The 14,265-nt window shown below is 45.3% G+C and overlaps 1 protein-coding gene across 3 annotated transcripts in view; it reads left to right on the top strand.

The window, feature by feature from the left end:
- The window catches only part of LOC149350353 (uncharacterized), a 57,101-nt gene extending 47,976 nt beyond the window's left edge, over positions 1–9,125 (top strand). Inside the window, exons 1-3 of one of the 3 annotated variants that reach the window (XR_016290348.1) lie at positions 627–5,011; positions 5,546–5,708; positions 8,537–9,125. Coding sequence is in view for 1 of the 3 variants with exons in the window: in XM_089579376.1 (XP_089435502.1) it covers positions 4,757–5,011; positions 5,546–5,638 (348 nt within the window). In the remaining 2 variants the exon portion in view is untranslated. Of the gene's footprint in view, positions 1–621; positions 5,012–5,545 lie in introns of those variants that run through there. The other 2 variants (XR_016290349.1, XM_089579376.1) reach the window with 2 other exon arrangements.
- Positions 9,126–14,265: the final 5,140 nt, after the last annotated feature.

Raw genomic sequence — 14,265 nt, 5'->3', positions numbered from 1 at the left:
CAGAGGCGGATAATCGAAGAAGCCCATTATATGCAAGGCGTCCTCTCCTGAGGGTGGTTCGTTCTGCTGCAGGCTGCTTACCAACATACCCACTGCACTCCCTGCAGCCCTCATTTAACATCAGTCGAGAGCTCGATTAATTGAACTTCTGTCATTGTCTAGGCCATAGTGTAAACCTTCACTGCTGTCAACACGACCCCCGGCACAATGGCGACGTGTCAGTGAACAGTACAAAAAATTGCTGGGGCTTAGCTTTGGTTAACCCAGTCAAAAAAAACCATTGGAACCAATTGGATTTCCAATGGGTTCCAATTGGTTCCAATTGGGCGAGTTCAGTTTCCAATTGGTTCCAATTGGAATGGTGTTCCAACTGGAATGGTGTTCCAATTGGATGGTCCAAATGGACTATCCAGTTGGACCATTTGGGTTTCCAATTGATTCCAATTGGGATGGTGTTCCAATTGGATGGTCCAAATGGACTATCCAATTAGACCATTTGGGTTTCCAATTGGTGAGCCCAATTGGTCTTACCCATTGCATCCAATTGGTCCGCCGAACTGCACCCAATTTATCCAATGAATGTTTGCATGTTTGATGAAAAAGGTAGAACTAATATGGTACTTACAATAAAAGCTATCAGCACCTTAGCCTAATAAATTGTAGTCATCACCTAGACCACCGCTGGAGTTGAAATTAAATTAAATATCTGCGCTCAGTGGGCAAGCGCCACCGGCCCCAGCATTAGAGCCTAATAAATTGGGTGTATAAGTTGGAGCAGAAGTGAGTTCTCTGGATGTACATATTGAGCTAATGTATGCTGCTAGTGCCTGAATGTGCAGTGTTGCTTGTATGTGATGCATGTGTGTCTGTTGGCTGTGATTTCCATAAAAGCATGTTAATTTCAATTCCGTAGAAAAATGTTGATTGGCACTAGGCAGAGTGTCTCCCCGCAGTCCTCATAAATCAGTTTTCCTTTTGCACATTACAATGTGTTAAGTTGTAGAAATATTCATCCAAGATCCAAGAGCATATTATTCAAACATTTAGCTACCTTTCTCAATGAACGTAACATATTTTGTGAATATTTTCTGGGTCAAATAACTGCCTGGCCTAATGGAATTGGCTAGTCCAGCTGGTTCCAATTGGTCGGGGGCTAAAAACACAACTGGAACCAATTGGTTCCAATTGGGAAATCCAATTGGAAGCAATGGGAATGTCCATTTAGTTCCAAATGGAATGTCCAATTGGTTGCAATGGTTTTTTTTTTGAGTGGGAAGCCTAGGTAATTGCGAAAGCAATACGGTGTAACTTGTAGCATCCTCGATATCCATAGCCTCCATCAGGTTAAACGGTAACACAACACAAGAATCTTGACTCGCGTCCGAAGTCTTCCATAGCTATACCGAAGAACCGGCGAGCAGGCGCTACTTTTCTCTACACCCGATAGCGCCTGGATGTATGTGGATGACGTCATACCACACGCTGCAACACACATCCATCACCGCAGGAAGGCCTGCAAGCTCTTGCAACTTTTATGATGTCAATCGCTTGCCACCGTTCGAAGGTGGTCGACCGGCCGCGAAGTTCTAGCTGCGGCGCGCTGAAGAGCCGACTTGGTGCCCCATCTCTCGCTCTGGTATGACGTCAGTAGTCACATGACCGATCACCGACCGTGAAGGGTAGGCTGCGGTACCGCGAAGAGGCGACACTTGGCGTAGTATTGCTTTCGCAATAAAATAGCACGCACCAGAGCAAAATTACACCTTGTGCGCGCTTTGGGCTCTTCACTTCGAGACAGTATAGCGCGCCTTTTCTTTTTTTTTTCAGCCTTTTTCTCCTCCTGCCTTTCACTGTGATGCTTTCCTCCAATAAATTCTTTCAATGTACCCATGCACTTATCCACCAAGCTCTTTATTCCATCGCATTAATTATTTTCCTCTTTGCTGGTCCAAAGCTGCTCATTTGTAGCCAATGGCAGTAGATACAATACAACCGCGCACTTTGCTGGCACACTTATTTTGTTCTGGACCGCCAAAGGTTGCTGTTTAGAGCGCGGACAAAAGTTGCTGGCTGACACTTATTTTGTTCTGGACTGCCAAAGGTTGCTGTTTAGAGCGCGGACAAAAGTTGCTGGCTGACACTTATTTTGTTCTGGACTGCCAAAGGTTGCTGTTTAGAGCGCGGACAAAAGTGCTCAACGGCATGACCGCACGCCGCGCACCACGCTCCCCTATAGTTTCGAAACCGAAACCCGGAGTTTTGCGGCGGCCGACCATTCAGACTTTTTTTTTTCTTTATTGCATTTTCACAACGGGTACAAAGAAGTAAAACATGTCAGCAACACTTGCGCTGACACGGCAGGTTAAAATTTTTTCAGTTCAACCAAGTCATCCAACACATTTAACCAAGTTGGCTGATCAGGCAGTGCCTGATACACTTCCCTCAGACGTATGACACCTTCAATGAAATGCTCGCGTGGAGATCTCACAACTACTTCTGCATTGTTGAATTGTGTCCTTGTTTTCCATAAACTATGGAGGCCAAGGAGCATAATAGTGTCATAAGGGATGGCCTGTTTTCCTACCGGTAAGAACCTGATTCCATGCGGGTGTAGCGGTAAATCTTTCTTTAAGGTTCTTTGAAGCACATCCCAAAAGAAAAACGCATCCCAACAATCTAAAAACACGTGATTTCAAAGACGTCTGGGATAGAAAATACAGGGCACGGTTTGTGCATCTTCATCTTCTTCTGAAGACATTTGGCTTGACATCATGCTTGGCATGAACGTGCGCCACGTATACCAAGAAAGTGCCAGGGAGCAGCGAAGTTCTTGCGTCAACATCAGCAGCTGATAAAGGAATGGAAGACCGTAGAGAAGAACTGCGACGTGTCAAGCACGTCATTACAGTGCTTCTAGATTTCGACAATGGCGCTTCTCACGGTTATGTGACCTTAATGAAGGACTTTCGAACATTGGAGGGCCGCCCGATGCCGTACATCGAGTTCGGCTACCCAGACGGTGTGAGCTTTCTTAGAAGCCTCTCTGACATCGTGATCGTGGAGCGTTTTGAGGACGACCACTCGCCGGGCGGTCTCGTCCTGCAGCCGGCCGCCAAGTCAGGCGCCACCTCCAGAACCTCTGCGTGACCGACGTGCGTGGATCCGAAGCCCAGCCGTGCTGACAGTTGGCAAGTTGGCATCGAAATCAAGCACGAACTTGCAAAGCTTCAAGACAAGTGATGAGAAATGAGACGTGGTGGCGTATTTTTGAAGGAATGTGAACTTTTTCAGGGACTAGCCACTGGGATCATTTTGTAATTTTGTAATTTTTTAAGGAAAAAAGTATTGTACATTTTTGCATGGTACCATGTTTCTCAGTCCCAAATTCTTCACTTTTTATTGCTTACCCTCTTCTTCCTAGGCTCTTTCCGCAATCCTCCCACTGCACACAAAGTGGCCTGTAGGTGCTTGAAGCGAGACCCATGAGCGTGGCTCATTGACGCGTTAGAATATGTTGCCATGATATATCAGCCAAGTTTCATGGTTTCATGGTATAGAGTGCTTAGAGGATCGTTTCCATCGTAGAGCTGTCGGTGCGACATCCGTCCCTGCACTACTGCTCGAGCAACAGCAGGCTTATGTCATGACTGGCAATGGGTGAGCAGACGTGGCTGTGGTAGACAAGGCAGCACTCCTGGGGCCGCAAGCGTCGGAATAACGGAGGTCAGATTTCAAGTTGGATGACACGGCAAAATTCAATTACAGTGCCTTTAATTTGCCAGCTTTTACTGCACATATAGGAATGATTTTTTAAGGCGAAAGAAAGGCGTCTTGGTCTCTATGGAGTATGGAGATGGTTGCAAAAAGAGGGGGTTGTTCACGCCAGACGGTCCGAGTGAATAGTGAATTACATAGGATTAGGGTAAAGTTGGGTGGTCGGATGAGATCAAGAAGTTTGCGGGATACGGTAGGGTGGCCGCGACTGACACAGGAAAGGGTCAATTGGAGACGCATGGGACAGGCCTTTACCCTGTAGTGGGCGTAGTTAGAGTGTACTCTAGCGTAGTCAGGTTGATGTTGCTGATGATGATGGTTGGATTACAGTTGTGATGGATTATGGGTGGATTCTGGCGGATTGCAGTGGATGACATTGGATGAAGTTTATTTAAGAGTGAATTACATTTAATTAACTAGGAATTAGATGGATTAAGAGAGAATTACATTGGATTAAGTTACAGTAGGATGGATTACGTTGGATTTTGTAAAATTATGAGCTCATTGCATTAGATTAGGCTTCCGTAGGTTGGATTAAGTTGGATCAAGGCGGATTCTGCTGGGTTAAGAGTGGATTACATTGTATTCAGTTTAATCACTGTAGTTTAATAAATGGAGGAAGACGATCCTCATGTCACGTGACTTTTAATGACGTCATTTCAAAATGGCGTTTGTTTAGGTGCATTTCTGGGTACTTTTTGTTGCAAAATTAGGTAAAAATAGCGTCGCAAAATTTTGAAACGTCCCTAGCCATAGTTTCCAGGTCGCTGGCGTCTCCACGGTTGCGCACGAGACTAAAATCCGCCGGCAATAGGAATGTGAGGTTGTCCCTAGGTTTCCCTGTTGCATTGAACTGCATGTGTTTTGAAAGTACCTAAAAGAAGACACAGATGTCCCTAGTTGGGTCTAACCTGTCACCAGGATTTTTCTTTTGCCCTTTTTCCACTTTTGCCTTTGTCGTCAGCGCAGCGCGAAGATCAACATGCCGGGCAGCGTGCGCGGAGTTGTCGTTGGCGACAACCAGGTGAAGTTTCTCGAGAGAGTCCGAATCCCGCTGCAGAATACGGTGAACGTCGTCACCTTTAGCTTCGGTGGAGCCACAACGGAGACGCTGCCAGATCTTGTCCGGGGAATTCACCTTCGGCCTCAATTAGATTTCATTTGTGTTTACGTGGGCGGGAACGATTTGTTCGTTCGAAATAGCGATACAGTGTCAACGATCGTTGCACGCCTCGAGGTAAGCCACTTTTACTGATGTTCGTCATGGTGCGCCGCGTTTTATAGTCTGGAAGTGAAGCACTGGTGTGTGGGATCTGTTTTGTGTTTAAGGTCATATGCTGCTTTGCTGTTCGAAATCGGCGACAGAGGATAAAATTGCTTAAAACAAAGTACACATTTTGTCCGCGATTGTACTTGGTTTACTAGTTGCTACAGTGTGCAGATGGGGCTAACCTTTCTCCTTCCGGAGCAGTTCATTTTTCATGTATGCTTGTGTTGTTTGGTGACCCTCAATGCGGGAGCTTGTTTTCGCAATGCTGTGAAAGTGCAGCTTAGTGTCGTAGTTGTCTTTGAAACTGTAGGTCTCGTTCTGTATAGAACTTTCAAATAAAGCTGGGAGCTGTGCATGTCATCGATGCTGGAAGTGCTGAAGAGGCAGATGTGGAAAACACGTGCTTGCACTTTGCATTCTTCTGCATTCCTGATGTAAAAATGGTCTTGCAAAAACAAAGCATTGTTGTTCACTGCTCATGATCCAATATTTTCTATGCAGGAGATTGTGGCAGAAGTGAAGCAGTACGCAAGCCACATTTTCGTCTACAAGATAGTGCCCCGAGGGGACGAACTGGGGCGAGAAGGAGGCTGACCGCCCTCACCTGAACAGGCTTCTGGTGCGGCGCCTTTCCAGGCTAGGTGCCACAATTCTCAACTTTGATGTAAGCGTGTTTTACATTCCAGAAATGTCCTGTACTACTTATTCATAGCTTGCACTGATGTCACTGAAAGAAATTCTAGGATATGCTTATACCACTAGCTCCTGCAGTATGCATTCCACATCATTTCAGCACGGCAGCACGCTATATATCGGCAGTCCAAGCGCAGCAGTAGCTGTGGTAGGAAACACCCGACGAACAGAAATTTTCTCGCTGTGTGAGCGAACGAAGGCGCACTGAACAGAGCAATAGAGCTTGCGTGTGGTGCGCATTTAACGAGCCAACTTTGACCACAAAAACCGCTACCATCAAGTATGGGGTGCATTCTTCATAACAGGTAAATTTGCAACTTCAACTGTCGAGTATGTGACAATGGTGAAGCAAGGAAAGCGCCAGTGGTTAACCGGATGTTTTTTGTTGAAATGGTGACCACTCAAGTAGCTCTAGGAGACAAAGCTTGACTGGGCCCCATCGCTTCATGCTTTGTGCCAAGCATGAAAATTTCGCATAGTGCCAGCACACAGTGAGACAATACACAGTGAGAAGAGGCAAGCTGAGGCCCATGCAAAAACAGCATGCGAAGGCCAACGTAGCAGGGACGCTGATTTAGCCTTGCGTAGGGTGCCTTGATGCATCGTTCCATATCAAAGCAGGTAGATGACGACAATGAGCGATTGAACTAGTGGAAGCAGACGAAGACGACAACGAAGTTCTGGCAGTGTTCTCGGTGCCGCTCGGAGCTGCTCCCTTCGCTTGTGTAAATAACAATATATTCTTTCCCGCAACAATATCGAGGCACCCTAGCCATGCGCTGATCTTTTTTCATCCCGCCCACAGCTGACAGCAGAAATACATGTTTTTGTGAACTGTCTATTTTTTGCAGCAAAAAAGAAACTAGCATTTACTGGCAGTGCAATATTAACACCTCGAGATGAGCTAACCCAGCTCAAATAGCCTAAGAGTAAAGAAAGTTTTCCACTGACCTCTAAAGTAGAACTTCGCGTTCCTTGAGCTTGCATTGCTGATGAGCTCTCACCTATGCACTAACATAGGAATTGTGCGATTACAGTGATTTGTGTACTTTCAATCGACGGTCGCAAAGTAGCTGACAAAGTGTGTATTCAGTGTCCGCAAACAGGCTAACGCCTGCGCTCTTCTCTGCTTCCAGTCATGAGGGGCCAATTTTCTTGCACTGTCGAACCTTTTCCTCGTATTGAACGTGCACTGACACGATCAGTTGCCATTTTTAGCCCTAGTGAAAGGACTGCGCATTCAGAAGAGAAGACATTTCCACGCACAGAGAGCAAAGGAGTTGGTTGCAGCACAAAACGCATCTGTTTATCCACATCTTGAAGCATGCGTGGCAGCCAAGTGGTTCGTAAACATGGCCGCCATAGCAGTGATATCAATGACGTGACATCATGACCAAGCTATGTATAGCCTAGGATGGTTCACACTGTTCTCAAAGCAGTGTTGCAGATCTACCAATGCAGTGTACTACCAGCAGACAGCAATGAAGCTCACAGCTTGCATGACTTTTGCAGTGTTGTTCAACCATCTGATAGCCACTCGATTCTAGTCTCCATACATGTCATCATTTTTACATACCTCTGCTTCTTCTCGGCAGTATTGCGTACGTAACCTTCATTTCCAGGAGCACCTCTGACTTTCACTTCCTTTGTGCACGCAGATATGAGGTGCATTCAGTGGTAAGCTGGAGCTGGAATTTTAAATTTCTTGTACAGAAGGTTTAATCATGGTACTAAAATAATTACATTGCTAGTACTCAACACAGCCCTCTTTTAAGTTTTTTTTTTGCCAGTTCTTGGCAAGTGCCTATATATTCTGAGGAAAAATTATTATTTCAAATCGGTTAGCGCAGTTCATGCATTCCTGAGTGAACTTTGTTGTTGTGGGACCTCATTACGTTCCACCTCATACATTACCTCATACATTTTAAAGCAGGACTGCCCTTTCACAGAGGCCAAGATCCTCGGTCCGTGGCCACAACAGTCAGCTGCCCTCAAGGCTTACAAGGCACTCTTTCGCTTTTTGAGAGCGACTGCCTTGATTGACAGACTGTGATTATTTCCCTTTACTTCTCTCTTTCCTCTTTAACTCCCCTCATTCCCTTCCCCTGTGCAGGGTAGCCAACCGGAATCCTTTCTGGTTAACATCCCTGCCTTTCCCTCTCTCTCTCTCTCTTAAAGCAGGACAAACAACAAGCAAACTCGGTGGTGTGAGGTTGGTCGAATACAAATGATGTGGGATGCCCCAAAACTGCACTTTCTCAATACTAGTTGACGCAGTCTGTGAAGCAGTTTGTGGCGTAAAATAGTCGCGGCGGAGACTGTTGTTGGCAGCCAGTGCCATTTCCAGCTTATGAAAGCTCTATTCAGTCAAAGTTGCTGTTTTGTTATTAGAACACAGTAATCAGTCGATATAGGCATACTTCACTTTGACCTTGGTGTTCTTTTCAATTCTGTTCGCAGTCTTATGTCTGCAGCTGTATACATCAGCAGTCTTTATAAGCCATTGTATGGGTGAAAGATTGTGCCCTCTAGTTTTGCTCCCATGCAGTTACTATTTGGAATATTTCTTTCAATGAACTTCCTCTTTTCATCTGCATGTGATGAAACTGCACCTGCTTTGTCTCTGGCTACTGATGCATGACAGGTGCGTGCCAGTGGCCTGAAAAACCTTGCCATTTTTCTGTATGCCTCTTTCCTTAAAAAATTACATAGCTCGTTCAAAATATATGTAAAGGTACTGGTGTTGAATGGTAATGGCCTGTACAACCTGCCTGATCAAAATTATGCCTATTTTTCTAGCACCTCTTCCTGACAGCTCAGCGAGAGCCAAACCTGGAGATGCTTGCTGTGGATTGGTACCATGTGTGCCGTGTTTGCGGCATACAAGCACTGGCTTTTGTTTAGGGCCGGGGAGTGGCCGCCCTCTTTGGTTCTGAGCATCGTGGCAGGACTGAGGAAGCTGCAGCCCGGTTTCAAGCACCGTTTTTTATTTTATGTTGGGCCAAGGGACACCACCGTGGAGGATGTGAAGGATTCAGATTTGGGTTCTAACAGTTCTTTGAACTGCTTCAGTGAAGTGTTAGAACAGCTCTTTGAACTGTTAACAGTTCATTGAATCCTAACCTGAACCTTGTAAGTGAACAACATGAACTGGTGGGCGAGTTGGTCTGACATATCTAGTGAAGCAGCGCTACGGCACAAGGCCAAGGGAAGAAGAGGACAAACACAGCGCTGAACTGACAACAAATGTTTATTCCGGATGCTAACAGCATATATATACTCTTTTGCACCTTAGAAAAAACAAAGAAACAGAGAGCAGCAGAAAGTATCAATCCCAGTCACTTTGCGCATGCAGCTGTATCGCGTGTACATCGATCATTTGAAACCAGGAAGTTGTGCTCTTTCACCGAGATGGCAACGGAAGGAGTGCTGATACAATTTGCACCCAGCTTCATGATCTCAGATGCCTCAATAATCTCTCGTGTAAGCTTATCCTTGTGTTTGGTAACTACTTGGCTGTTTTTGAATTCTGGGTAACACAAACAGTCACGACAGTGAATACCTATGTGGCGGGCCGCGTTCTTAACATTGTTTGCATGCTCTTTAAGTCTTTCATTTAGACACCGGCCAGTTTGGCTGATGTATGAACCACCACACGTCAACGGGACTGAATACACCACGTTGTCTTGGCATGCCAAAAACAGAGGGAACAGAGGAAATTTGCTCTACATGCGTAGAGCAAATTTCCTCTGTTCCCTCTGTTCTCCCCTTGAGTTCTTCAGCTGTCTTGAGGCCTTCCGGTTTCAAAACAAAATCCCTCTACGACATCTCCCAGCAACCAAAAACCTCTCAGAGACGTCTAGCTAGATGTCTCAGAGAGGTTTTTGGTTTGCTGGGTCTGTGATGTTGGCACCCGAATCAGAATTGGCATGCACTTAGTACGCTTTTACCTGTGCCGTTGGCAAGTATGCCTTTTGAAAGTAGCTGAATCAACGACACCGAGAAACTGGTCACTTTTTCAGGGTCTCGACCTATGCCACATGGGGATTACACCCATGCACATCTTACATGCATTTGCTTCCATGTCTGTAACTGCACTGCTTGTGCTGCATTTACATAGTGATGATTCTTTTATTGTACCGCAGAGGCAGCCTAGTGGTCTGAGCACCCGCCTCGCATGCAGGAGATGTGGGGTTCCATCCCCATTGCCGCCGGGTGCCCACCGGTGATACAATGGGTTCAAGCATCCCCTGGCCCAGTGCTCGGCTTAATCAGGGTGAAATTCTTGGGAATTGGTCTTTGACCCCACCTTGAGCAAATGAAAAATACCTTGCGCCATGGCGCTCTTTGGCCGCAGATGCCCTTGCACCATAAAAATTCACTATCATCATCATCTTTTATTGTGTATGATAATTCAGCATCAAAATGACATGTTCATTGTGCCCAAAGGCCCTAGATTTTTGTGCTTTAATGAATTTGAAAGGTAGAGATGTGGAAAATGTCAGTGTGTGTAGTGGTGAAGAAATCATGACTATGGTTTTGTCAGCGCTCGTGTGTGTCGTGTCTCCCTTCTTGTCCGTGTCTTAGTGCGCGCTGTTCCGGTGAAAATGAGTTACCAACTTGCCCAAGCATCTGTTTTATGGTTTTGTGTTTTGAAGCCGTGGTCCTTGCTGACTTTTCCATCACTACACATCTCCCAGTACTATTGCCAGGTACCTTTCATTTTAGTTTACTGCTAGTTACATGCTTTGTTGCAGTTTTTTTCACTCCTCTGCTCTGTGCTGTGGTCTTACCATTTGTAATGATATCCATTCACCACATGTGCAAGGTCCTGGCAGTGTTTTGTTCCGATTTTCGTGCAATCCTCCTGGTGCCCCTGAGCTACTGACTGCTGTCAGCTGCTGGGGAACCGGGCTACATGGAGTTGGAAAATAAACAGTTCTGATTTTGAGATACTTTGTAGACTCCTCAGTGATCAGCCACTGCAGTGGTGTGCTAGCTGTGAGCAGCTACAGACAAAGGCTGCTTTGTGTTCCTTAAAGCTGTTGTGAAAGGCATTACTTACTTGTAAAAATGTGAAAAGTTAACATGGGCGCTGCTGTTAAATACGGTTTGGTTTATGGGGTTTAACGTCCCAAAGCGACTGAGGCTATGAGAGACGCCGCTGTTAAATACATTACCAAAGGCGCATTGCTGTGCAACTTGCGACTGAAACTAGTGCATACTTCCAGAAATGTGTTAAAAGTGACTGCAGTACAATGCTGCTTATACAGCACTGTTCGTTGTTAATGGTTACCATTATTTTTACTCGTCTGTGCATTGCACTTCAGCCTGCAGCTGTAAAGTGCAATGAATGGCTGCACTGAGTAACAGGAACTTTATGAAGAATGCAATTTTGCACTGCTGCAGTGCTGCGGGATCCTAATTTTGCAATACATGGCTGCATCATTCAGTAAGACATTTTTATTAAACCTGGTTGGATGGTCATACGGCCAAGACAGGACCTGGTGTAGTCCAGATACTAGCTTAATTTTGCCAATTATACCTTGTGGGAAGCCAGAAATGATGCATGATGCTGAAAATCAAATTTATGTTGACATGTATTTTTATGCTATGTACGACATGGAATGCACTTTACAACCTTTCATACCCGTTCGGGCGCGGCGAGCACGTATGGGGAGTTTACGCTTTTAAACGTTCCGAGAAAAATTCGCGCTTTTTTGAGAACAAATTCAAAACGTTGGCATATCATAATATCACTAAAAATCAGTATGATGCCCTGTGGCGCCACCTGTCGGTTTTGTAACAAAATGCGTTTGCACTCTGGCGCCATCTGTTTACTTTATAAGAAAACGCTTTTATAAACACCTTTTCCAAGATGGACGTCTCACTCTTTGGAGCGTAAGTGGCTGTCTGCATTATTTCTTAATTTATTCGAACTAGCTTCTTACCTGAGACGAGTATCGACTGTAGTTAATGCAAGATAAGGCGCCCTGCACGCCTGTGAACGCATTTCTTTTTGCGGCTGGAAAGATAAGTACGTTTTGGTCGGAACAGCGATCGCGCCTCGCTGTTGCCTTTTTTTTTTTGCAGCAGCAGCAGTCAGTTTCTTTTTTCGCAGTGAAAACGTTAGATTACCTTTTCACTACGTCCAGAGCAAGAATGACAGGAGGAGGATAGCGATGCAGTTTACTAGGGCAGCGCCAGCTTCTGCCGAAAATAGCTGGCGGATCTGTCTGCATGGAGACTCCTGACGTTGAATCGGAATTTGACTACCACTTTTCTTTCACAGCATAGCATGGTCTCCTGACATGCTTGTAGCTGTTTTCTTTCTCAGTAAATCATGGTAAGGCGAGTGCGTCTGTGGCCAATGCTCGTCACATGCCACGGTCCCAGTGCCGTAGGCGACTTCGATGGGGCATAAGTTACACCCAAGTGGAAAGAAAAGTACGTGTATGTGCCCACGAAAGTTTTCGGAATGCCGAAATCACAAAAAAGCCTGAATTTTCGCTCTACGTAGAGGCCCAGCCTGGCATTAAGAAGTGCATCGTGTTGTTCGCGAAGGAAAACACGTAGTTCATCCGTCAGTTCGTGGATGCATGCTGAAACTGTTCAGAAAATAAATTTTGTTGTAATTTGCGTGTCCCGAAAACTTGTATCGGCACTTGTACTTTGCTCCCTGTGACATTGATTGCCACTGTGAGCTGGAAGGAGGGTCCTGCGTCGACGACTTGTGCACTTTTGTCGCATTACTTTCAGGGAGCAGAGCTTGCGCTTTTGAAAAGCGCAAAGATTGCGCTACGAAGTGTTTTTTCCTATTGTTGGTTTTTGTTTTGTTTCTTTAATATCTGTGCACGGAAATGTGTAAAGTGCTGCCAGAATCCCTGCCATACCTGTTTAAGCATGAGTTGTTTCTTCAAAATTGGAGCTTTTCGATGTACAGATTCAAATGCAGAAAGGGGCCCAAAGAACAGGAACTAGTTCCTCAAAAGTCAAACCTTTGCTGGCAGACACCAGTGCTTGCTGCTTGTGCATTTGGAACGAAGCATTAATAACTGAATAATACAGCTGACAAAGTGCATTGCTTGATAGCAATCTTCGAAAGGAAAGCCAAAAAAGCCAAAGGAAAACAGTTATCGTTGTCTGCTCCAACTGTGATGGCCTTGCTGTTGAAATCATTGGAAGGAAGCAAGCATAAATAGTGTATGTCTCCACTGGGGACTTGGCAGATCTGTCGTAGTGCAGCACACAGTAACTGTGTCGAAGCGAACACGTCGGATGCCACATGTATGGCTACTTCATTTGGTGAAATTTTTTCCTTAGCAGAAAAAGGTTTGAGAGTTTGGCTGGTGGCACTATTTGTGGAAACCGCATGGTAGGTTGAGCAGTGAAAATAGAAACAAAAGTGAGAAAGGTAGGCTGTGGTAGCTACGCCGAGGCTTCCTACGTAAAGAAGCATTGCTATTATAGCGTTTGGTTTCAGTTCACATTAAACCCACCCTAGATGAACATAACAGTTGCTCTAGTTTCTTTCCAAGATAACGAGGTCATTGCAATGGCCTCAGCCCATGTGGGCACTGGAAATGTCTTTAAGGCCACGCAGATCCACATTGATATAGTTTGTTTTTTAATAGCCGATGTGTCACTTTGGGACATTAATTTCCAAAATTTTCAGTTTCTTCGAGTTCTAGGTGGCAGCATACTTGGTATGGTATGCTGCAGTACGGTGTATGAGTTCGGCATCCTGAATTGACGCACGGACTCTGACTGAGGTTTAGATTTTTCTGTGTGAAAAAAAAATACTAATAAATTTGTACTAAATTCAGTTTTAACCAAATCCGTGCCACAGCTAGCTGGCTATTGAGTAGGAGTCATACTCGGTGGAAGGAGAAAATGAAAATACTGAAAGCGGGGAGCGTGGTGAGACGGTTGTACCCTTGTACCTTTGAATTAGGTAGTGCAGTGGTGCTTTTTGCAGCATTGTCCCGCTGCCCCCAAGCAAACTGGTGGGTTTCATCATATCGCCATATGTCGTCTGCTAGTGTAGCGCTGTTTGCCGAGTGTCATTGCCTGCTTAGGGCAGATACTTAGTTGAGCAGATTTTTGAACTGCATATGAGGACACTGACATGAAACTATGAATAAATGTCACCAAAGAGTGTCATGTTCTGGCTGCTGTTACAGTTCAGTGGCGGTTCCATATGGCTGCGATCAGCACACACACCATGCGGTGTCTCGCCCTTTCACTCAGCCCAGTGCAACAGCCCAACAGCAGCATCACAACCCAGTTTTTATAAGTTAATATTCCAGTTGCAAAGTTGGTTGATATGCATACTGAAAAAATTGCGCAGAAAAAACGAGGACAAAGCAAAGACGAGCGCTATCCTATGATAGCGCTCGTCCTTGTCGTGTCTTTGCTTTGTCCTCGTTGTTTCTGCGCAATTTTTTCAGTATGAATCACAGTTACTTTCCTAGAAAGGAGTTGCTTTCCTAAAAAGGGAGTAATTACTCATTCGCATCCGCCCAAGT

This window comes from Amblyomma mixtum, chromosome 3 (genome assembly GCF_055824585.1).
Source record: "Amblyomma mixtum isolate Tamu chromosome 3, ASM5582458v1, whole genome shotgun sequence".
Lineage (NCBI taxonomy): Eukaryota > Metazoa > Arthropoda > Arachnida > Ixodida > Ixodidae > Amblyomma > Amblyomma mixtum.
This window is presented reverse-complemented; position numbering and strand designations above follow the sequence as displayed.